At 39.6% G+C, this 23,178-nt stretch overlaps 2 protein-coding genes across 2 annotated transcripts; one reads left to right on the plus strand and one right to left on the minus strand.

Annotated features, from left to right (window-relative positions):
* Positions 1 to 244: 244 nt before the first annotated feature.
* Positions 245 to 6,314, minus strand: eri2 (ERI1 exoribonuclease family member 2). Its single transcript, XM_084712428.1, has 9 exons — positions 6,141 to 6,314; positions 5,746 to 5,810; positions 4,980 to 5,060; positions 4,753 to 4,880; positions 4,487 to 4,649; positions 3,966 to 4,066; positions 3,477 to 3,558; positions 3,287 to 3,375; positions 245 to 2,083 (listed from the first exon to the last, which is right to left on the minus strand). The coding sequence occupies exons 1-9, from the start codon at positions 6,239 to 6,241 to the stop codon at positions 641 to 643; spliced, it is 2,253 nt and encodes a 750-aa protein (XP_084568554.1). The 5' UTR covers positions 6,242 to 6,314; the 3' UTR covers positions 245 to 640.
* A 307-nt stretch (positions 6,315 to 6,621) lies between these two features.
* rexo5 (RNA exonuclease 5) lies at positions 6,622 to 21,908 on the plus strand. Its single transcript, XM_084714899.1, has 19 exons — positions 6,622 to 6,730; positions 8,691 to 8,996; positions 9,157 to 9,283; positions 9,397 to 9,517; positions 10,649 to 10,756; positions 10,990 to 11,078; positions 11,561 to 11,676; positions 12,756 to 12,894; positions 14,875 to 14,969; positions 15,049 to 15,151; positions 15,285 to 15,373; positions 16,575 to 16,683; positions 17,151 to 17,273; positions 17,361 to 17,498; positions 18,428 to 18,520; positions 19,980 to 20,331; positions 20,422 to 20,624; positions 21,590 to 21,699; positions 21,780 to 21,908. Exons 2-19 carry the CDS (start codon positions 8,710 to 8,712, stop codon positions 21,844 to 21,846), a joined length of 2,469 nt encoding a protein of 822 aa, XP_084571025.1. The 5' UTR covers positions 6,622 to 6,730; positions 8,691 to 8,709; the 3' UTR covers positions 21,847 to 21,908.
* Positions 21,909 to 23,178: the final 1,270 nt, after the last annotated feature.

Raw genomic sequence — 23,178 nt, forward strand, 5'->3', positions numbered from 1 at the left:
AGGGTCTGGAAAACTGTAACCTGAAAACTAACTTGCAATGGTAGACAAATGTACAGTATTTGTCTCTGAGATGTAGTGGAGTAAAAGTGTAAGGTTACATAAAATTGAAATACTCAGGTACCTCAAAATTGTACTTAAGTGCTTGAATAAATGTACTTAGTTACATTTCACCGCAGTATAAACTTTATAAAAAGAAGCAAAAAGTGAAAGAAAAATTTAAATATTAAAAGATGAAACACAGTCATGACTGAGATAGTCACTTTATTTCATTTGAGTACATTTCCAAAATAGCTTATTTACTGTACAACACAGGAAATAATGTTTATTATCAGTGTTCATTATTAGTAAGCTTATTTTTTTTGTTTTTTTCAATAAAATCAATACTCATACTAACAAATTTCATTGGTTCATTAGTCGTCATTATTCATTATTACTCATCACACATTTTGATGTCCTACAAAGTATGACTAAGTGTGTTTTAACTTTATAAAAGCCAGTTCATGGTCCAAACTACAATCAATAAATTAAATTAGGCTAATGCTATGAAAATAAAATGTTTGCTTTGATTTGTACTGCTGTAGTTCATCAGGGATGTTCCCTGTGAGGTAGAACATATACGTGACCTTTTTTCTCCAATAGGTTAATAGCTCTTCCTGATCATTGACCTCTGTGGTGGACGGCAGCTCAGACTCGAGTTGACCTGACAGAGTGAGACAGACGACCAGACAGCAGGAGAACTGCTCTTCATCAGAGCCGACTCCCACTTGAAGAACTCGCATCCCTTCTGGACCCTGCCTCCGCTGCCCGACCGGCGTACAGGGCAGCAGTAGAACCCTCGGCCGTGGTTTGGACCCCCATTGGACACGATCTGATGCTTAGCCCGACGCCCACACGCACACAGCGGGGACGTGATCCTCTGTCCACCTTTCGCTGCCCCAGAAATGGAGGAACGATTGGTGCGTGAGGAGAGGGTGTTGACTGACAAAGAGGAGAGGACACTCTTGGAGGCGCAGAAAGAGCCAAGTGAGGAGGAAGTGGAGGGTTTTGTTGGGTCTGTGAAGATGGTAAATAAAGATTTTGGAGCCTCTTTGTGCTTTGTGATCGTCGCTTTGGGTCTGGCAAATGAAGTATTAGGGGTGGAGGTCTTTTCTGGGATGAATGGTTTGTGCCTGAATGCAAAGGGTGTGTTTGTTTCATCATTTTTATGAGGTTCACTGGACTTTTCTTGTACTTGTAGTCGAGAGTTTTTAAGTTCTGTTTTGTGCTCATTTGATCTGGAGTCTCGACTAACAGCTTTAGGCACAGCGAAAGAAGTGCTGGGCTCTGAGACAGTTGGATGCTGCCTGTGATTAGACACATTAACGTGGGATCTCGTCTTCCCTGTAGATAAAAACGCCGCTGATGTTTTACAGGTCATCTTTTGAGTTTTAAAGTTGTTTACAATGCTCACTGTTTCTCTCATATCGTCCTGTAATGAGACCTGATCACCTGATGGATCTGTATCATCAGACTCCTCCCAAACATGACATCCGCTGTCAAAATCTGACACATAATCAACGTCGAATTCTGTCTCTGTTTCACCAAAAGCATCGTCACACTCCAACACAACGTCGTCATAGGACCCACACCTGTCCTCTGTTTCCACTAGAAGTTCTGCATCTTCCTCCTCCTCCTCCTTCAGTCCGACTGCTGCTCCTGTTTTTGATGACTGGTTTGAAAGGCAGCCCACAACAGTCGAACACATAACAAGGCTGCTGTTGTTGTTTGGTGCAGGACAGTTTCTCACAACCTCTGCTGTAACCGACCTCCTGTTCTGTCCCCACGGTGGCGTTGTTGTACCGTTCAGCAGTGTCTTTGGTGTGATCAGGCTTTGAACAGATTCCCGAACTGAACTCGAGTTCTCCTTTGTGTTTAAACCCCTCGTTTTCACCTCTGAACATGATTTTCTCTGACATGATATGGAAGGAATCTTGAATACTGAGGGTTTGTTTATGGTGTTTTCTTCTTTATTATCAGTGTTGGACTTTTCTTTCTTGTTGTCTGCAGCTGTGTTCCCAAACATGGGTTTAACCATTAGAGGGGTCTATGAGAAGAAGACAAGATGAGAGAGGTAATCAGTAATTCATATAATACACATTCCTGACTTCTCTTGAAACTGTATTGTCAAACAAATTCTGTCAGTTGTTATTGGTGCAATGCTGTAGGGTTTACTGTCTCTATTCAGTGTCCAAAATGATTTATTTCACATTTCAGGCAACATTTTTTTTTATATTAAAGGGTAACTTCAGTAATTTCAACCTAGACCCAATTTTCTTATGTTTTTGTGTCCAAGTGACTAAAGAGGACAATAATCTTTGAAATTGGTTCACTATTGAGCGAGAGGCAAAACTCATCTGCAATATAATCCTTATGGACACCTACACACTGTCAAAGTCCAGTATGTTCACTAAAAGTGCTTGTTTTGCCACCAACAGGCTCAGATTGTTATAGTAAGTGTCATGCAGCATTATTGAAAGGATCCCTACAGAGATGGACCTATTTTGAAAGAGTAAGGTAAGTTTTATTTAACCAGAAATGTCTGTTTTATCGCTCTCACAAAACTCACCAGACTCCCTTTACAGAGACAGTAATTTTATTATTATCAAACACACTTCATTCAAACTCGACAGAAACAAAATGAAACTCACCAAAAACATCTTGGTTCATCTTTCCGAGGCTCACCAATAACCAACTCTGGTTGTTTTGTTGAAATAAACTGTTAATTCACCATGATAGAAGGTAAAAATATTCAGGCCACATACAACGTTTCTCTGTGCTGCTTCTTTAATGTCTGTCTTTGCTTTTGCTCCTCTCCTGCTATTCACACATAACACGTTAAATTACGTGTTTAATTCGATGATGATTGATGATTGTTGTAACAGAAAAGTGGTGAGACAAACTAAGACGGTTGAATGAGGATGAGGATGATAAAATTACTGTTTCTGTGAAGGGAGTCCGCTTTGTTTGGCGAGAGCAATAAAACAGCTGTTTCTGGCTCAAGAAAAGGTCTTTCTCTGTTGGGATCGCTTCCATAATGCTGTCAGACACTTAAAATGACAAGTGGCGCCTGTCAGTGGCGACTTCAAGAGGCCAAAATAAACAAAACTAATCAATAATGCCGAATTGTCAACAATCCACAGTAGGAACTGGATTGGACTTACTTTGACAGTGCACAGCTGCACGTTACATTATATCCAGGCGGGGGGGATTAGGAGTTGGGATGCATCATTGGACGGCGGCCACTCACCCTCACCAGGCTCCTGGTGATCTTCATCACACACCCATCCCTCATCATCCTCGCCGCCAACTGCGCTGTATTTCGGGCGTCATCCAAACCTGAAGACAGAGGAAAAACAACACACATCAGATTAGATTAGGCCTTTATTTTTTAGACTTTTTAGGTTTATTTGAACAAAAAACAGTTTTTATTTTCATACCAGAATGTTCTCTCCCTGAAAACTGTATTCCCAGATCCTGTAGCGCCCCGTTCAGGCCTTTGGGTTTTCTGTCGTAAAACAACTGAAAAATACAAAAAAAAGGTTAATCACAACATGAGTAGTGCTGAAATGAGCAGGCTTAGTCCAAGTGATTATTTAACTGACAGAAAGTTTTAGCAGTGAGTGGTTAATCTAATTACCATTTATTAAATGAAAAATATTTGTTTTTGATTAGTTTCTAACATGTCGCTTGCTGCTTCTCCTGGTTTCATGTCATTAATAATTTAATACCTTTGGGTTTATGGACTGTTAGTCAGATAAAAAAGCATACGAAATACCAAACTTTGGGCTCTGGTCACTCAACTATAACTGTAAAATATTCTTTATTTCATGAACTCAACAATCAATAATGTAACTGGTGCATAACTTTAAGTAAGAGTGAGAAAGCATGAATGACAACAGATGTGTAAAGACAAAGCTTCCACTTACCCTGTACGTGCTTCTCAGGTCTATCCAGCTGTTGAGCACATCAGGTTTATGGAGCTGCTTGCGTTTACACTCGTATTGCAAACAAACACCAAGATCCCAGTCTGATACGCAACGCAGAAGGAGGCACATTGAAGTTAATAATCTGTTTTCAGTAATTTTAAAAATCCAACTGGGTGAAAATAAACCATGCAGTTGTGGTAAGGCAGCCTTTTCATTGCATGTAATGCAGTGGTGCTACATTCTGCCAAATTCAGTGTTACTGTACAAGATTAGTCATGATGAAAATGAGTTAGTATCCCAAAATAATGAAAAAACTTTCTCAAAATAAGGACTTAGTATGTCAAAAATCAAGAGTTAGTTTCTTAAAATAATGACAAAGTTTGACAAGTTTCTCATTATAACGAAGTGCAGGATCTTTCTTCCCCAACACACTGGCAGAAATTGGGATAATCCTGAGGCAGAGACCAATCATGATGGATGTAAGGTAACTGAAGCTGTAGACCCATGCAGTTGACTTTTACCTGACCACGTGACGAAAGTACACAGTTTTTGAGAAGCTGAAGGTGCAGAAGACTTCTGTTGTGTGTTGGCAAAGACCACACCCATATTGAGCTGCAGGTTTTGCAGCCAGCGGCTGAACCGAGAAAGACAGATCTGAAGGGGGACTCCTGCCTCAACTTGCATCTGAGAGACGGAAACATGAAGTGATAAGATATAACGTAAACTACGGTGCATGACACTGGAAAGTGCACTGGCATGTTTGTAGCAGTGTACTTGTGGATGTTACCTGTGTAATCCCAGTCAGCTCAGTGCAGAACTCGGACAGAACGGGGTGCTCCTGGGGTTGAACATAAGTGTGAAACTCGGACTCAATCTCCCCTGTGGACGTGTTCAACAGAACAGCAGGAAATTCAACTGTGGAGTAACAGGAAAGGAATGAGGGACAGGTCTTATCAGCAATAAGGGTGAAATAAAACAGCCCACATGTAACAGATCCAGCAAAAGGCTACTTACTGATTTCCTGGCTGTAGTTGTTTTTTTCTCTCCAGCAAGTTGACTCAAAATCAATCACAATCAGGTATGAAAATATTTGATCTAAATGAAAACAGACAGTATTATACAAGTGCAACAGTGTTGAAATGTACTGACAAGAGGATCAAGCTTAAATATTTAAGAGACAGTTCACACCAAAATAAAAAATACATGTTCTCCTCTCATCTGTAGTGTAACATTTGTGATTTGCTGTGATGTGATTTGCAAAGTTTTGGAGATGTCTGCCTTCTCTCCAGTATAATGGAACAAGATGGTACAAGATGACTTATGGTGCTCAAAGCACCAAGAAAATACATTTGAAAAACTCAACCACTATGTGTTTTTCCAGAAATCATGACCCAGTTAATCCACAGGCTTTGTTGTGAGCAGTTTCATGTAAGAATTATTACGCCTGCCGACTGAATCACGCATGCATCTACTCATGGATGAGATGCTCACACTTGCGAAGAGATGTGAACACTACTGGCATCCTTGTCAGCTGAGCTGTAACCTGTCATACATGATTTCTGGAAAGGGTTGAGTTTTATAGATGCATTTTTGGGACTTTTTTTGGTACCACAGAATAAGTGCCAGTTACATCCAAGAGAAGGCAGAGATCTCAAAAGCTCAGCAACTCACACCAAAAAGTATCTAGATGGAAAAATAGCACTAGAGGTATTTTTAATTTTGGCGTGAACTGTCCCTTTAACTCTGTGTCAACATTATCAATTGAAATATTCACACTTACTCGATACCAATGATTTCTTTATCCCATTAGAGGACTTACTCCGCTGCCTCAATAACCCCAATTCTCTGTGAAGGCAAGAAGAGATTGAGGAAGCTTTGTTATAAGTCAGTAACGTTAAACTTTAGCACCGACTTCTTGTTGTCAAATCTAAGCGATAGTGAACACATGAGAGGCACAAACTAGGGCTAAGTATTGTTGACCATTTTAAATATAACTTTATATTTTAAAACAATATTCAAGCACTCAACGTAAAACACATTTTTTTTTATAATCGGCTATGTTAATTAGTAAAACATTCAAGTTTATTGCAGCACGTCTTTGTCTTCCCAGTTTGTTATTAGGTTAGCTGTTTGCTACCGCTACATGCTAAAGGCTTACTATCGTCCGTTACTTACTTTGCCAATTTCTTTGTAGCCATAACGTCGACTTCGGATCTCCAACGATAATTTAACAAAAATATAAAACTATACATGAGTCTTGCCACTAGAAAACACATCAAAATCGCGCTGATTTTTCAAAAGTTCATCCATCGATCTGCGGTTGATTAATTGGAGCTGCAAGTCAACGAAATCAACTGCAGAAACAAATAGTCGATCACGTTAAGGCCGAAAGTTTACCGAAAGCGAACGAACCATACTTCCGGTTCACTATTTCGTTTTCAAAACAAAAGCATAAAATCCGACAACGCGAATTAAAAACGTTTATTTGACGCCATTGTGTCGGTGTGACACATAGAGTGCGATTTTATCAGACCAAGCACCGTCAAATCTACGCAATTTTAGCCACATGCACCTAAAAAAAGACACTGAAATAGCAAATACGGTAGTTAATTTTTCGTCACACACCGGAAGTAGTGATTGTGTTTTGTAGCTTTATATCACACAGTGTAACGTGCAGCAGTGCTTGTGCCTTTAACCATGTGTTTTTAGCCTTTACCGGTGGTGGAAAATCATGAATGTGGAGCTTACAGGACCAATAACATCTGGTATTTACACGTTTTTATTGTAATTACTGTTCTCACGCATATATCCAACTCATAAATACTTCTAAATCATAAACGTATACGTGTATATTCTTTTAGAAGATGTTAGCTAGCTAACTTAAATGTGTCGTCTTTCCCGTTTAACTGTTATTCTAATGAAATTCCCCAGAAGTTCTACTGTCGAACGAGTTTATTTTAATTTATTTACCTGACAGATGCTGCACAAACACTTTATCCTACAATAACTGTGTATACTTGTAATGCATACATGAACTCATAAGAGGATAAAGTAACCCAAAGAGAACTTCATGCCATTTAACTTGTGTTGCTTCAGTGTTAAAGTAACCGAAATTAACCCAGTTCATCAGCAGGATATACTAAAACACTTTTACAACACTTTTATAACATGTTAAACAGTCACCTGGTGTCTCCTCTTCTTCAGTGGTACTGGTGAAAAAATGTTGAAGTATATCTGTCCAATTGAGCTGGATATCATTTGATTTTTTTTTTAAAAAAATTACACCAAAACATTATTTGTCTTGGTAGCGTACCTCACATTTAGTACGTTGAAGAAATTTATGGGTATGAGGGAACTTTTAATTTTGTGTTACTGCTTGACATGTTGACCTGAGAAGTCTCAGTGGGCTCAGTGTTATGTTAGGAGGTGGCCGCCTGTCTGGAGGTACAGATAAGATGAGCCTCTCGATCCCCTTAATAATAAGAAACTGAGTCATTTTTCTGTAAAGAATCTTCTCTGCTAACATATTTGTGTTGTATTTAGAGGATCAGTTAACCCCAACAATCAAAAATGCTTATTTTTCCTCTGTCCTGTAGGGCTGTTTGTCCATCTTGATTGTTTTGGTGTGAGTTGCTGAGCTTTTGAGATGTCTGCTTTCTTTTGGATAGAATGGAAATAGGCGGCACTTGGCTTGTTGTGCTCAAAGTGAAAAAAATCTAAAACTCAAAGCAGTGTCTCTTTCCAGAAATCAAGAACTACTTTCTTTCTACACATACATAGAAAGACAGTAGTTGCTACATCAAAACTTTTGCATTAAACTTTTGATATTGGGATGAACTGTCTCTTTAAACTCATATATTCAAGGAAAAATAACTGAGAGTCATCAAGTTATTCTTTTTTCCATCAAAGTGAAAACTGACCTTCCATTTTCCACGTCAGGATCAGGCCTCTACTGTAAAAATGTTCTTCTATGCCCCCAGTCTCTCTTTTTGTCTTAGACGTGTATCATGTAGTTTACCTGTTATTTCGACTAAATTAAAACTCTAGTAGTTTTAAGTTATTTTTTATTGTTATTTTTTTTTATCTTAAAACATCTTTTCTTTATCCTTTCCCCTCTATTTATTTTATCCTCGCTCAAGGCAACCACAGTCTAAAATACAGTTTAAAGTAGTGATTTAAAGGAGCAAATATCTGATCAAAAAATAAGTCAAAAACACTGGAAGAATCAATCAAATCCAACTTTTTGACTAACTTCATAAATAGAATATAAACAATACAACAGGGCTCCAACAGTCAGTTGATCAAAAATGAATCAGCTAAGAATTGATTAATTGTTTCTGTCATTTTTGAAGCAAAAATGTCAAATATTTGCTGGTTCCAGCTTTTTAACTGTAAGGGTTTGGAGGTTTTTGTTGTCATTTCTGATTGTAAATGAAGAGTCTTTGGGTTTTGGACCATTTGTTGGACAATAGAAGCAATTTGAAGACATCGTGATTAGCATTTTTAACATTTCTTTGACATTTTATAGACTAAATGATTAATTGATTAATTGGGAAAATAATCGGCAGATATGTCGATGATGAAAATAATCATTAGTTGCAGCCCTACAATACAATACAATGCAAATTTAAAGAGGAACATATCAAATGATATAGTTTGGCATTTGACAGCCAGGAGAGAATGTCATTGCAAATGTCCTTTTTTTTTTTTTTTTAAATCTCCCAGTAGAAACTTCAACTTGAACATGGAGCCTTCATCATCATCATCATCATCAGCAGCAGCAGCAGCAGCAGCAGCAGCAACCTGCAATGGAGAGAAAAGAAAGAATGTCGACCCCACAGCGCACAGAGAGGTCAAGAGGTTAAAAACTGCGCAGGAGGGCAAGGAGACGCCGGAGTGTGAACGTTCCTCCCACTCACCGAGGATCTCTGTGCCACTTGACCGCCTTCAACAACCAATTACAGTGAGCGAGCTGACGGAGCTGCTGCATTATGCCGCTCTGGGGAAAACAGGTGGCATCAAACAGCCCAGGTAATGACGGAGGTAGTAAGATCTCATCAGGTCTCATCAAATAACTCTCTGGAACGTACTTAGACTGCGTCCCTGCGCTCCAACAATAATCTAAATGATCTATTTTAAGTTTTCCGTGCTGCAGACGACACCACTTACACTTCCCCCGTGTCTGTTGTAGGTGGTGTCGTCTCCTCCATCAGAAGAGAGTTAAAGCTGTGAATGTGGTGATCGTCGAGGGCCTGAGCCAGAGTCACTTTTACAAACATTACCTCACCCTGCGACACCTCAGGACCAAATACACCACTGTGAGTAACCACAGGTGATGAAGATGCACTTAAAGGGAAAAATTATATTCAGTGTCTGTGTTTTGGGTTATCATTAGTTGTTGTTGTTTTTTTTTTTTATCTCTCTGCATTAGAGGGTCACCTTCACGCCACCATCTTCTGACATGGCATCAGAAATCTTCAGCAGTGAAGTTCCTAAATCAGATGTTCTGTCTCTTTCCCAAAGTCACAATGAAAGCAGTCAGTTGCACAAAGGTGAGAAAGTGGATTTTTTCTGAGTATGTGTATGTCTACAGTACTTCATTAAAATGCTGTTTTTCGTTTTTCAAAAAATTGCGATTTGGTTGTGGCTCTGCAATTTGCATATTGCATTTGGCCAGTATTGCAATTTTATTGCAGTTGCGATTAACTGTGCAGCCCTAATAAAGGCAACACTTGTGTTTTTTGCTTCTACTCCCCATGAGTTAAAATTAAAGATCTAAGAAAGGCCAGTAAACGGCGGCTCTAAAATGTGCAGTTTTATCATAAGACACAAAGCCACAGATGCTGCAAACTTTGAGGGAGTGTGCATTTGGCTTGCTGAATACCAGTGCATTAAAAAATCATTTCTTCCAAAAATCTGCACAAACTATCAGAAACCATCCCAGAGAGGCTCGTCTTTGTGCTTGTCGTCCTCACCGGGGTCTTGATCCGACTCATCGTTGTAACCTGCTGGCATCTTGCACTTTGAATGATTTGATGAATCCTGGTTTACAGTGTACCAGGCAGAGACGGCAGACAGTGTCTTTATTCATGATAAAACTGCACATTTTAGCGTGGCCTTTTGTCGCCACCAGTCGAACGCACGCCTGTGCAATAATCCTGCTGTTTAATCAGCATCTCTGTATGTCACGCCTGTCAGCTGGATGGATCGTCTTGGCAGAGGAGAAGTGCTGACTAACACGGATTTAACACACATTTGTGAACAAAACCTGAGAGAAATAAAACTTTTGTATGATAGAAAAACAAAAGTATTTCTATTTCTGTTGAGTATATATTTTCATCAGTGCATATATAAATACATTATGACTATAACTAGATATTATCTTAGATTCTGGTTGTCAAAAAGTAATGATGCAGCCCACTGGACTTCAACCATTCCTGATTTTTAAAGGCTGCTGTAGTTAAATGTTTAAATATTTTCTGAACTTATTCAACTGTAGGCGATGAAATGTACAATGGATGCTTCATATCCACAGTCTATTAAACTGTTAGTCAAAATAATAATCTGTAATTAACTTCTGACGGATTTAATATTGATCCCCAGAATATTATCACATTATTATATATATATATATATATATATATATTGTGTGTGTGTGTGTGTGTTATTGTTTGCTTCTGCAGCTCTCAGGAGTCACCCAGTCATCACAAAGTTTGGGACAAAGAAGAGAGGACTGACAGCGTATGTTCTCAACCAGGAGGAGATGATCAAGAGACGCTATCCTGTCAAAGGTGAGTCTGTCTCTCATGATGTCCACAGGAAGACAAGGATCTTAGCAATCATACTGTCTGCTATCGTGTTCTACGTCCTTACTCAAAAATGGGTGTGAAAAGTGCAGACTAAGCGTAGGTAAATAGCTCAAATGGAGAGAAGGAGATGCTTTCAGTGTTAGTCAGGTCAGTGTGGACGTGTTGTCTGTCTCCATCTCCACATTCACACACTTTTTGTGTTCCTTGTGACGCAGGGATGCCCGGCTTTGAGGAGTTTGTTTGCACAGACAGTGTTGACTGTGTGACTGACAGCAGCCCTCTGTATGGACTGGACTGTGAAATGGTGAGATGCTCTCAAATATACACTTTGCATCTTGGAATCCAGCTATGCAGTTCCAAACAATCATTAACAAATCCATGTGCCATACAATATTGATAGACTGGAACCGTTATTGTGATGTTTTCTCCAGCAGTGTTTTCTAGTTACACCAGTTTTACAACATTTACAACACAATATGTTTTGAATATGCTGCCTTAGAACAAATGAGAAGGTCAAGTACTGAAACATTGCAAATAAATGCTGCATTGCAAGTCAGACAGTGTGAAGGAGTCCTTTTGCAATGAATAGACTGGCAGAATTTGGATTACTATACTCTGGATCACCTGTAATTATCAGTTTGTCCTTCCTCTCTAGTACTGTCTCCACTTATTTCAGTATTTCTTAGCATCCCGTAATGATGATTTTATAACTTCTGTGGGCGAGATGTTGCCCACGTATTGATGAGTTTTGTGCCCTGAAGCAGTGTGTCCATGTTGTTGCCTCAGTGTCTCACAGAAAAAGGGAACGAGTTGGCTCGTGTTTCTCTGGTGGACAGTGACGGGAACTGTGTGATGGATGAGCTGGTGAAACCGCAGAACCGCATCCTCAACTACCTCACCAGGTAAACACACACACACCTAACTGCTGGGTTGTTGTAATCTTTTCTCCATCTTTCTGCACCGTAGCGCTCGATGTAGCCATTATTGCATCCATATTATTCCTAAAGTCCAAGTCGACTCCACAACCCAAAAATCTTCAGTTTACTGTCAGAGAGGAGTAAAGAAACCAGAAAATATTCACATTTAAGAAGCTGGAATCAGAGAATTTGGACTTTTTTTTCCTTAAAAAAATCACTCACACCGACTAATCAATGATCAAAATAGTTGGTAATTAATTTAATTATTGATTAATAACAGATTAATTGATTAATTGTTGCAGCTCTCGTAAGATGCTAAGCCTCCTCACAGAAAGGTGTTACATTTTGAAACTTTGTTTTCCTTTAATTTGTCTCCCTTCTGTTTATATAATTGTGTCATGAACCATAATTTTGGTTGTTTATGTAATAACATGTATATGATTATAGATGTGTTATTTACTGCAGCTGTTAAGGTGCTGGAAAAGCTTGAAAAGTGCTTGAATTTGACTTCAGAAAAGGCGAAGGAACCCTGATTGCAGTAATGTTCACATACGGTTCTCGTATAATTTTGTCTCCTCTTCTTTGTGGTGCATTATGGGTCAAAAAAAACTTTTTTCAAAAAAAAATGCTGTGATAAAGACAAGACGGTGAACACAGTGAAACAGTAATGAAAGCTGTTTTCCTCAAATATTTTTGTATACCATGTTGGAAACTAGTATGTCTGATTATAATCTGTTAAATTTTACGGTTTTACATTAAAACATATGTATATTTATTTTCACAAACCATTAAATTTTTCTCCAGACACATCATGGTAATGAATTTGTGACTCAAAACTCAATTAAAAAAACATAAAATGTTGTTTTTTTTTAACAAACATGAACTGTGTCACATAATATACATTGTGTTATTTCACATAAAAGTTAATATTTTTAATTTTTCATGATTATGTCCCTGAAATCTTCACATACTCAAATCACCCAAATACTCAAACTGGTTTATGTTTGATAGCTAACATCAACCTTTGTGTTAAAATGTTAAAATACATCTCTGTCTTCTGATAGGTTCTCTGGTATAACTGCGGCGATGCTGCGACCAATCACGACCACCCTGCGGGACGTTCAGGCGAAGCTCATGGCGCTGTTGCCGAGCGACGCGGTTCTGGTGGGACATTCACTGGACAACGACCTCGTGGCTCTGAAAGTGAGTTACTGCTGACATTGAGATTTCTGCTCGTGAGGATTCAATTATCAGGACGTGTCTGAGTCCTGAGTTTGGCGTTCTTCTGTTTTCTTGGGGTTGTTTGAACGTATCATCGTCCTGAGGGTGTGTTTAGCTAAAACATGCTGACACCATCTGTAGCCTTTAAAGCAAATGTGTGGACAACAGCCTGCATCGCTGGCTGCCACAGTATATCTCTGATAAGACCACTGGGGGTGCTGGAAAGTTGGAAATATTCAGACTCTGCCCATAATTTGCTGAACGTTTAGCTTTTTTCAAATACTGGTCTGTCTATAAAAGTTTTTTTTTTTTTACCAAGTTAAGCGTCTCCAACAAAAACAAACTTAGCAGAATCAAACTGCGTGCCTCCAAAACCATCTGCCTTCCCTCTCCAAACCTCTCCGACATGAACAACAGAGCCATCAGACGCCGAGCGCTCACAATAGCAAACGACACTGATCAACCCCTCAATCAACGCTTCACATTGCGGCCATCTGGTCGGAGATGCTTTAAAACGGAGAAGAGCTCACTTCAGCAGGAGTTTTGTCCTTTCTGCCAGAGCAGCTCTGAACCAACTGTCTCACTGATGCTGGAGCTAAATCTAAAATCATCCATATTCAGAGGGGAATAGATGCACCGTTTTTTTTTTCCTGTGGGTTGAACTTATCACACTAATTCCTCCTTCACGATTTGTGGAGGTTTCAATTAAAATCTGTGTTTCAACTTGAGAAAAGCGTTAGTTAACTTTACTGTCCACAATGTGAGACATTTTTGTTTGCTTTCAGCGCTCACAAAAAAAACAGAAAACAGACAGCTGAGAGCAGGAATCATGAGACAAGGAACACGATATCAGTAACATTCATGTCATTTTTTACACTGTCAAAAATGTTAGTGTTTTAAAATCTTAAAATTACAGCAGTGCATTACGACCGTAATATAATAAAATAAAAACATCTGAGCCAATGGAGGATCACAATATTCCACGATTTCCTAGATTAAAGTAGTAAATTTATGAGAAATTCATGAGGAAAAATAGTTGGATATTCTCTGAGATCAAAGTAGTATATTTACAAGAAAGAAAAGACATTCTCTCAAATTAAAGTAGTAAATTTGCAAGAAAAAAAACTTTGATGTTCCCTCAAATTAAAGTAAATTTACGAGAAAAAACTCAGAGAGAATATTAAATTTCCTTCTCATAAATTTGTGATTATAATGACATATATTTGTTAGAAACAACAGAAATTCTCTGAGATTTAAATCACGAGAAAAAAGGAACTACAACCTTCTTGATGCACAAAAGCTTCATCCAAATCAGCGTGCAGTTTTGTGTTTAACGCAGCTGATTTGGATGTAATGAGGCGACGACTTTGAAATACTGTTTTTCCATTTTTTCGGCAGGGAAATTTACAACTTTAATCTCTGAGGTTTTTTTTTTCTCTGAACATTACCCGCCTCCCCGGCTCCATAATTTTTCTGCCTCCGTGCTGCCAACAGCTGTGGGCAGAGGCATTATATTTTTGGGCTTTTTTCGTCCGTTGTTTTTGCCCATAACTGTAGAATTTATTCGGCAATCATGACAAATGGTAAAATGATGAAGTGATGACATTTTATATCCAAAAGGTCAAAGGTTCAGCTCTCTATCACTCCTCTGTACTCCTCTGTAACAATAGTCTCTGCATGAAGACAGTATGTTTCACACCAGAAATTATTCACTCGAATCATACATGTCAGTATAGTTATTAAACTCCCTGAAAGTCTTCATTTCATGTATTTTATGAGTCTGGACAGATGTGGATATAAACTTGTCTGGTTGGTGGAGGAATATAACCGCGAGCTGGTAATTCTAGCTCAGATATATTCTGGAGAGATGTTTCATTTTGGAGAAACTTTCTTCAAGCACGGATCCATTTTCTCTATAAAAAGCCGAAGTTGTGACCGTATTGTGTTTGCGTCTCCCTGCAGCTGATCCACCGGCATGTAATCGACACCTCGCTGCTGTACAGGAGAGAGTTCGGACAGAAGTTCAAACTGAAGGTCCTGGCCGAGACGCTGCTGAGGTATGTTTTCTCTCCGTCGGCGTCTCTGCGTCTGTCAGCCGCCACGGCCAGTAATTGCATTTTTCCACCTGTGTCCCAGGAGGCAAATACAAACTGAGGAGAAGACGGGTCATAATCCCACTGAGGACGCTGTGGCGGCCCTGGAGCTCGCCCAGTACTTTATTAAAACAGGACCTCGCCAGGTAACACATTTCTGTCAGACACACACACTCTCTCTCTCTCTCACACACACACACACACACACACACACACACACACACACACACACACACAGAGTCGATGTAAGATTTTGTGTGTATTCTCACTGTCTATCAGGTTGTAGAGCTTCACCTGGAGGAGCTGTGGGGATATACGATAGTGGAGGAGGCCGCTGACCCCGAACCTGCACCCACACCGAGTCACAGGTACAAAAACGTTACACAATCTGTAAACCTTTTTGTATTCTTTGCAGCTCGCTGCAGTTACTCAGACCGTGACCACACTGAGTCGGGTAAACCACATCTTCCCTCTGGGTTTTTGGCTTTAATTGTGAGCCAGCATTTTTCTCTTTATGGCGGATTCACATTTTAGCTCAGCAAAATGTAGCTTTTGAAAAACTCCTCAGATCTCCTCTGCAAAGACCAGCAGTGGAAAAAGTGTTCAGATCTTTTACCGAAGTACCATTCAGGACAGCTCTTCAGAGCTGAAACCACATGAAAAGTTTTTAGTGATCTGTGGTTCTCACAGGACAGCAACTCTACAAACATATGATGATTTTATAGAACGTAGCTCAACCTTAAACATCTGCAGCAGTAAAATGTAACAAACACATTGATGGAGCAGTATAGTGAATATATTGAATATTACAACATCATAATAAAGAAATGTCTCGATACCAGTGCTGTGTAAGCTCACACTTAAAAAGAAGCAACTCAAATGTCAGTTCACAGAGATTAAAATAAACTAGTTCACACTCGTTGGTCATAATTTAGAAAGTTCACAGTCTCAGAAATGAGATATGATATCTTATACCTTCAGTAATTAACAATAATTTACAATAGTTTGAGAAAGGTTTACACTACAGCCCACAGCAAACCATCATACTGTCGAAATGTTCAAGCAGCGAGTCGAAATTCCAACTTTCCAGTTTAAATTAAACGCACCATAATGCATGAGAACTGCAAGGAGATGAAGAGGGAGACGAGCCAGACGAGACTTTTCTTCTTGTGACACAAACTCCAGTCTGCGGTGTAGTTCATCCTTCATGCTACACGAACAACCCAAGTTTTTATATCACCTCGACATCTTCACGCGCTCCTTCTGTATCTGCTGCAGTCTCGCTTCTGTTGGAATCGGCTGACGATGTGAGTGCCATTAATCGCGCCCAGGAGTGAACGTCGCTCACTTCCTGTTGAGTTTAGTTCATCAAAAATATGAGCATGTTCAATGAACGTTTTGTTTTTCTGTAATGGCCGTCGAAACACTACCGCTTTTGTCCACAGGGGCCTGCAGGTATTTGTTACTAATCGAGGGATTCTGCCTTTTCTTCACAGCGTGAAACCCGTCTCATCACATATGTTGCTGCAGTTTTATTTGACCAGTTGTCCGTCTTTATTTCTTGTGCAGGTTTGCTGACGTACTCCAAACACTTGGCCGGTCTGTGGCCTTTTTAGGAAAGCGTTCTGACGTCACTCTGGATCTGTCCAATCAGCTGTGGTACACTTCTGACAAAGAGGTGAGACACGAGGAGCTGCAGTTTCGATTCAGGAGCCGACCTTTACCTTATCAAACGCTTAAGATTTGCTCAGTTTTCAAACCAAAATATATATTAATTTGTTTTCATTTGTGGTGCACATACAGCAAATCTTCACAAGATGTTTGCTGGTTTACATATTTGTTGGATATTAGGATATTTGTCTCCATTCAGTTTGATTATCTTTAGGTATCTGGTTTGGATGAAAAATCTTTAGTGGCATTTCTGCCTAATTTGACACTGAACAATGAGGTGACAAAGAGGTGAGATGAATGGAGATGCTCTTTTTGTTCGTGAGATGACTTTAATGATCATTGATTATTTTATAGATGAATGTATATTTATCAGCTCGCTGTATCTTTTAATAAAGATCAGAGATGACAGGCTGCTGCCTTCGCACCCTTTTGCCTTGCCCTTCCTCATCTCACCTCTGATACTTCGTCCTTCAGGTGTTGGCGTCTTTCAGGAGACAGACCAAGCGTCCGTTCCTCTCAGTGCTCCAGCTGTCGTCCTTCTCGGACCACTTGAAGAGGCGCCTCCCTCACCAGGAGCAGCAGCAGCAGTACCGCAGGGTGAAGCATTTTATTCAGACCATTATCAGTGTGAAAGGTCTGAGTGTTGTTTTAATGTGCTGCTTCATGTGTGTGTTTATCCTGCAGGTGTGTGCAACCCTGCGAGATATGTGCGTCGTGTTTGCCGGGCCGTTTCCTGATGGTTTCTCTGAGAGGGAAGTGAGGCGGCTGTTTCGTTGCTGCGGAGCGATTCGGAAAGTCAAAATGTTGAGCGCAACTGTCAGGGTATATCTCATCTACATTGTGATCCTTTGCTGAGTTGTATTTCTGTCACTGGTTAACACACCAACTACTGAATACTCCTTAAAGGGATAGTTCGGATTATTTGAAGTGGGGTTGTCTGAGGTGCACCAGCACGGAAGCTAAGCAATGTACTGCTGTGGACAGGGACAGCAGCAAAATGTATTTTAGCCACCTAAAAAAATGTGTATCAGCTATGTTTAGAACATTTTCACCACTTTACTTTGCTTTCTTGTCTTTGTCAGGCAGTCTTTTCTGAGGACAAACTGCAGTTATACAGGCCAAATATTGCACGTCCTCACTCAACCAAACTCCATTGGCAAAATCAGTAATTTTACCACACAGAACACAGGAGTTACTGGTCTACCGCTGCCTTGATTTGTTAGTTTGTTGATGTTATTGTGTGACTTTGGTGAATCCGAACAAACCTTTGAAAACACAGAATTCACACAATAACAGAGACGAACTAACAGATCGAGGCAGCGGTAGACCAGCAAGTGCTGCTTCTGCGAGGTAAAATTACTGATTTTGACAATGGAGTTTGGTTAATTTGAAGAAAGTGATATTTGGCGGCGGTTTCCTGTCAGAAAAGGCTGTCTGATGGCATGACAAAGCTGTGATAATATTCTAAATATAGCAATATTGATTTTTTTTGTATGTGGCTAAAATACATTTTGCTGCTGACCCTGTCCACAGCAGTTCATTGCTTCCAACACCAGGCCTCCTGCTGCTGCTACAAACTGATTATTGACAGGTACCTCATGAAACCCCACTTTAAATAACCCAGAATATCCCTTAAGGTATGCTGATAATTACAACAAAACTAGTCCTGTAAAAAAAAAGTTCACTCTTTTAATCCTCTTTTTGGCTTCATTGATCTCACATATATTTCCTGACAATATTTTGGTCTCCAGGTTCATGCAGAGGTTGAGTTTGAGCTGCTGGAGGGAGCTGTGCTGGCTTTAAAAACTCTGAATGGACTTAATATGCAGGGACAGTCCATCAAGGTAACTGTACTCCCCTTTTTTCTTTTGATTTCTTTTTCTTATTCCCTTTACGTCACAGTTCAAGTTACGGTGAAATGTTACTTAGTTCACACAAAGTCTTTAAAGTTTGGAAAATGTTTAATTTTAACCCTTATTTTTTCAAGGTTAGGAATATGCTTGAATTTTAATATACTCTTTGAAAAATGCTTCCTGGATGCCTAATTATAGTTAAGATCAGTATGGCAGGAACATTTCTAGCAATTTAGAGCCTTCAATCATGACCAGTAAAGCTGCTCTTTCACTATAAAGCTCATTTTATATTGTACTATTATGTATAAACATATATTTGCTGCATACCGCCGTTAGAAATGGAGCACCATTAGCTGATAATTAGTCTGATCGGCCAAGTCAGTAGTCAATAAACATTATAAAACCATTAATCAGACCAATAACTAACAGCAATCAACGTTAGACTACCTTGTCATATTTTAATAATTGCAGAGTGTTTCTATAGTCGTGACAAAATGTTAAAAAATATACATATTAGGAGTTTGTATTCAAATAATATTAATATTAATATTACACCAAACTTCCTTTAAAAAATCCAAAGTTTTAACAACTTCAAACATGTCTGTATGAACACATAACTCTATAAACACAAAATAAAAGGTGTCATATGTCGACAGTATTTTTGTTATTTCAGCATCATCATAATCCATAAAGAGACAATTTCCTTATATACTTCACATTTTGATGTTGGTCACCTGTGCTGTTTTGGTGGGAGAAGACCGTGGGACTGAGAGGCGAACTGTTTAAAAAATAAATATTTTTCACTAAAGTACTTGCTGGTTGGTGGATCAGACACATGCTGAATTTATCACCAACTCATAACACTGTTCATTCGCTTTCTTATCGTATATGTACAGATGATTGATTGTGCAGTGTTTTGTTTTATTTTATATTTAGTTTTTTTTTTTTTTTCTGTGGCGGCACAGTAGCTCAAATCTTTGAAAATGCAAAGTTGCATGATCAAAAAGCAGGGATGCAAAAGCGCACGAGGGTGCAGCGGCTCCACTTGCTCCGTTGATCAGGCGTCTGTGCTGGTGTTTCATCTATACATTCATTCATGTAAGACGAAGATCTCTTAATTTTTTAAATGAACTGATTGCATCGTCATATTTGTCATTCAGACGTAGATTAGTCCTCTGTAAATCTCACGCTCTGGAAATTAGCGAGCATTAAATAATCATGATGAAAATATACAATCAGCATTAATATGAGCAGCTGGTAAGATTTACAAAGTGACAATATGTATTGATTGCTGAAGGAATTTGCAAATGCATCTATAGAAACAGATGTGATGATAAAGGCTTTGAGAGTCTGCAGATTTTTGGTTTAGGCATCTTGAAAGTGCTTGAAAAACTGTATGAACCTGACTGCTGTGTCTCTGACATGTTGCATGTTTGTGTGTGTTTTCAAGGTTCAGAGGCCTGTTTGTGCGTCAATGCTGGACCTGGATCTGACTCTTGATGCTCTGGAGAATGACTGTCTCAACTCCAGTAACCTCTACGCTGTTAAATTAAACGGCAGCATGGCTGAGTGCATACGCATAGCTGAAAAGGTCAATGGACACACAGTAGACGCAAAAAGTTCAGGTGTTAGGACAGCGAACGGGTTTCCCCCGGCTAAAGTCAACGGTACGCGGTTGCAGCCGACCACAAAGTCTAAACTGTCCGAGGAGACGGTCAGAGAGACGTTTTCTCACTTTGGCCCAGTGGAGAAACTTGTCCTGCCTGCCAAACCTGGAAAACATGCAAGACACGCGCACATACGTGAGTTAAAAGCTACAGTATATTAGTCTTTATATCTTGTTGCACTGTAAGTATGAGTTTATACATCGCTTCTGTGTCTCTTGTGGACAGAGTTTGAGAGTCCAGTGGACAAACTTGCAGCCCTCAGCTCTTCTGCGGACCTCTTGAAGGAAGACTACCTCATCTGTTCATCCCTGACTCCACCCCACTTACCTTCATGGGTTGCCATGACAACGCCAATCGCCACTGTGGATCCTGACGAGGGAGAAACAGCAGAAGACGAGGAGGGGACTCGCGTGGACACCAGTTCTCAGGTAAAGATGAGGCTGGATTGGCTCCAGGTGGTTGTCACACATTCCTAAAGCCACCGTGTAGAATTTTTCTGTGATTAAAGCTTTGAGAAAGCTTATTAAGTTTGTTGTGTGATTTTTAAGGGACTCTGGGGACATTGCGGTTACTAGTCCAGTGGTGAAGTCAGCTGAAATAGACAATGTGTCCACAAACATCTGCCGCTGATTTGCATTACAGTGAAGCAAACTGAAATCAGACAGCTGTTTTGTGTGTACATCAAGGACGTCAGTTGAGTAGGCGGTCCTTAAATGCAGCTCAGGACACACTGCTGGAAGGATGAAGTCACATGTGGCCCAGACCACCTCTGAATGTGGTCTGAGCGGTCAGATCTCAAAGCGTCCTTACTGCGTCTCAGGTGCATTCAAACCCGTCCACTTGTGATCAGATTGTCCAAGACGCATGTTAATACCAGGTGTAAACGGGGCTTTAGTCTGATCTATATAACAGCCATCATGGCTTTTACTCCGGAGCCAAAGTTGGAATTTTTAGTTTTTTGCTGTGAGCATAACGGCCACTTGGGGCTGCTGGTGCAGCTCTACCCTTGTATACTTGGTAGACTTTTTTCCCTGTTCTTGAAGCGGCTGTGAGTGAAAACTCAAGACAACAGCTGTTTGAATATCATAAATGACTGATTGTCCGGCCTTTCAGCTGGCAGGCTCAGTCAAACGTCAGAGTGAAAATGGAGCTTTTTAGATTCAGGCAGGCTGTGTTGGCCTAATTTTTCAAAACATCATGGAATCGCTTTCTTCGTTTAATCCTGCGAACCACATACACAACAGCAAAGTGATGATGAAGTCCAAACACATCGCAAAAAAACTAAAAAAGTACATGAGACAGAGTTAGTACCTTTGTGATGTGATTTTTCATGTAAGGTTTATTTATTGAGCACATTAAACAAAGAGGCAAATATGTACTGTAATCTGTGTAGGACCAGGAAGTGGATCTCATGATGAGGAAGTTGGACCGGCGCCTGCGGAAGCTCTTCAGAGCTCTCCCAGACGGCACCTTGTCCGTGGTCGTTTTGCTTGGACGCTCCAGGTGCGTACTGTGACCACATCTGTGAAACTCTGCCACCAAGTTATACGTTTCTAAACCTCCTCTCTTCTTCTTTTCTCTAGTGCTCATGGACACATTCCAGGTTTGTGCCTTATGGAGGTCAAGGACGGATCACGAGGAGAACAGTGACTACCTGGTCCACTGTGGGAATGATTTTAAACCTGCACTATCAACATCTTCCAGCTCAGTGATGCCTGATCTTGTCTGTCACTCGAATCAAGTGACATTAATGTTAAAATAAATCAGTGCCACAGACTTCTATTACACACACACACTCAGTTTTAAAGAGCTGAGAGATGTCTGCCTCAATGATATATTTTACTATTTATTAAGTCAAATACGTTAATTATCAAAACTACAAATCAACATCTGCCTTTGCTAAAAAATTATTTATACACCTCTAAAAATGTGTGATCATTATTGGAATTTTTGCCTTTGCTCTTAATGGGAAACTAATAAAATCAGTTTGGTATAAATTCAATCATGAACGCTGGACAAAGCACATAACTCAGTGTAACACACACTGAAGTCTTCCAGATAGTTTGATCCAGTGAAAAGAAATTAAGACAACTGTTTCCTGAGGCGACTGAAAAGACACCATGTCGGGTGAATGTATAATGTTACTATTAATTTAGTCATGTTAACTGTAAAGAAATATCAGTTTAAACATGATGACTTCTTTTAACTATGAGCAGTATTTATGCATTTTGTTACTGGACAGTAAAACTTGTTCTGATGCCAAACTTTGTCTTTTCATTATTGACTTTCAGCAACCATTCATGGTATTGATCATTCCAGAAACAGGTCCATTAGTCACAGCAGACAGTCTGACTTGTCACTGAAGGGAAATCACAGGTGGCCCTGTCATTCAGATCTCCCAGTGTGCACGGTACGGACCCCGAGACTGAAGCAGCTTAATGGAATTCAGCCATCATTTATCTTATTGTCTACACTTGTGCTTTTCCTGCAATGATATTATGAGTGGATAATTTATGGAAATATTATCAAAATTGCAATATGGTCAAGTGCAAAATCCACAGCGCAGGAGCTGCAATTTTTTGAAGGTAAAATGTGTCATAGTAAACAGTACCAACCATGAATGAAGCATTGTGGCGCTGCAGAATTGCCTCAGCCTACAAGTCATATTCTCCAGATGTAAGGGGACATACTGTTTACAGACCACAGCAAAAAATCACATTATTTATGTATATTTGAGTACATGCCTTTGTAAAATGCTCAATTCTGCTTGGTCAATTCTATCATTCTAAGGTCTGTTATTTCTGTATAGCAGACTGAGCAAAACGTTGCTATGGATACTGTTCTGACCATAGACTCCGGTGGAGTAATAAAATAATCTTTAAATCCATTAAGTAATTTTAAAATGAATACTGTCAAATTATTTTTTGTAAATATACAATATGCAGGATAATGTACAGCAAGCAGGTCTTACATATTTTTTCA

The sequence above is a fragment of the Lutjanus erythropterus genome, chromosome 3 (assembly GCF_056507025.1).
Source record: "Lutjanus erythropterus isolate fLutEry1 chromosome 3, fLutEry1.hap2, whole genome shotgun sequence".
Classification (NCBI taxonomy): Eukaryota; Metazoa; Chordata; class Actinopteri; order Lutjaniformes; family Lutjanidae; genus Lutjanus; species Lutjanus erythropterus.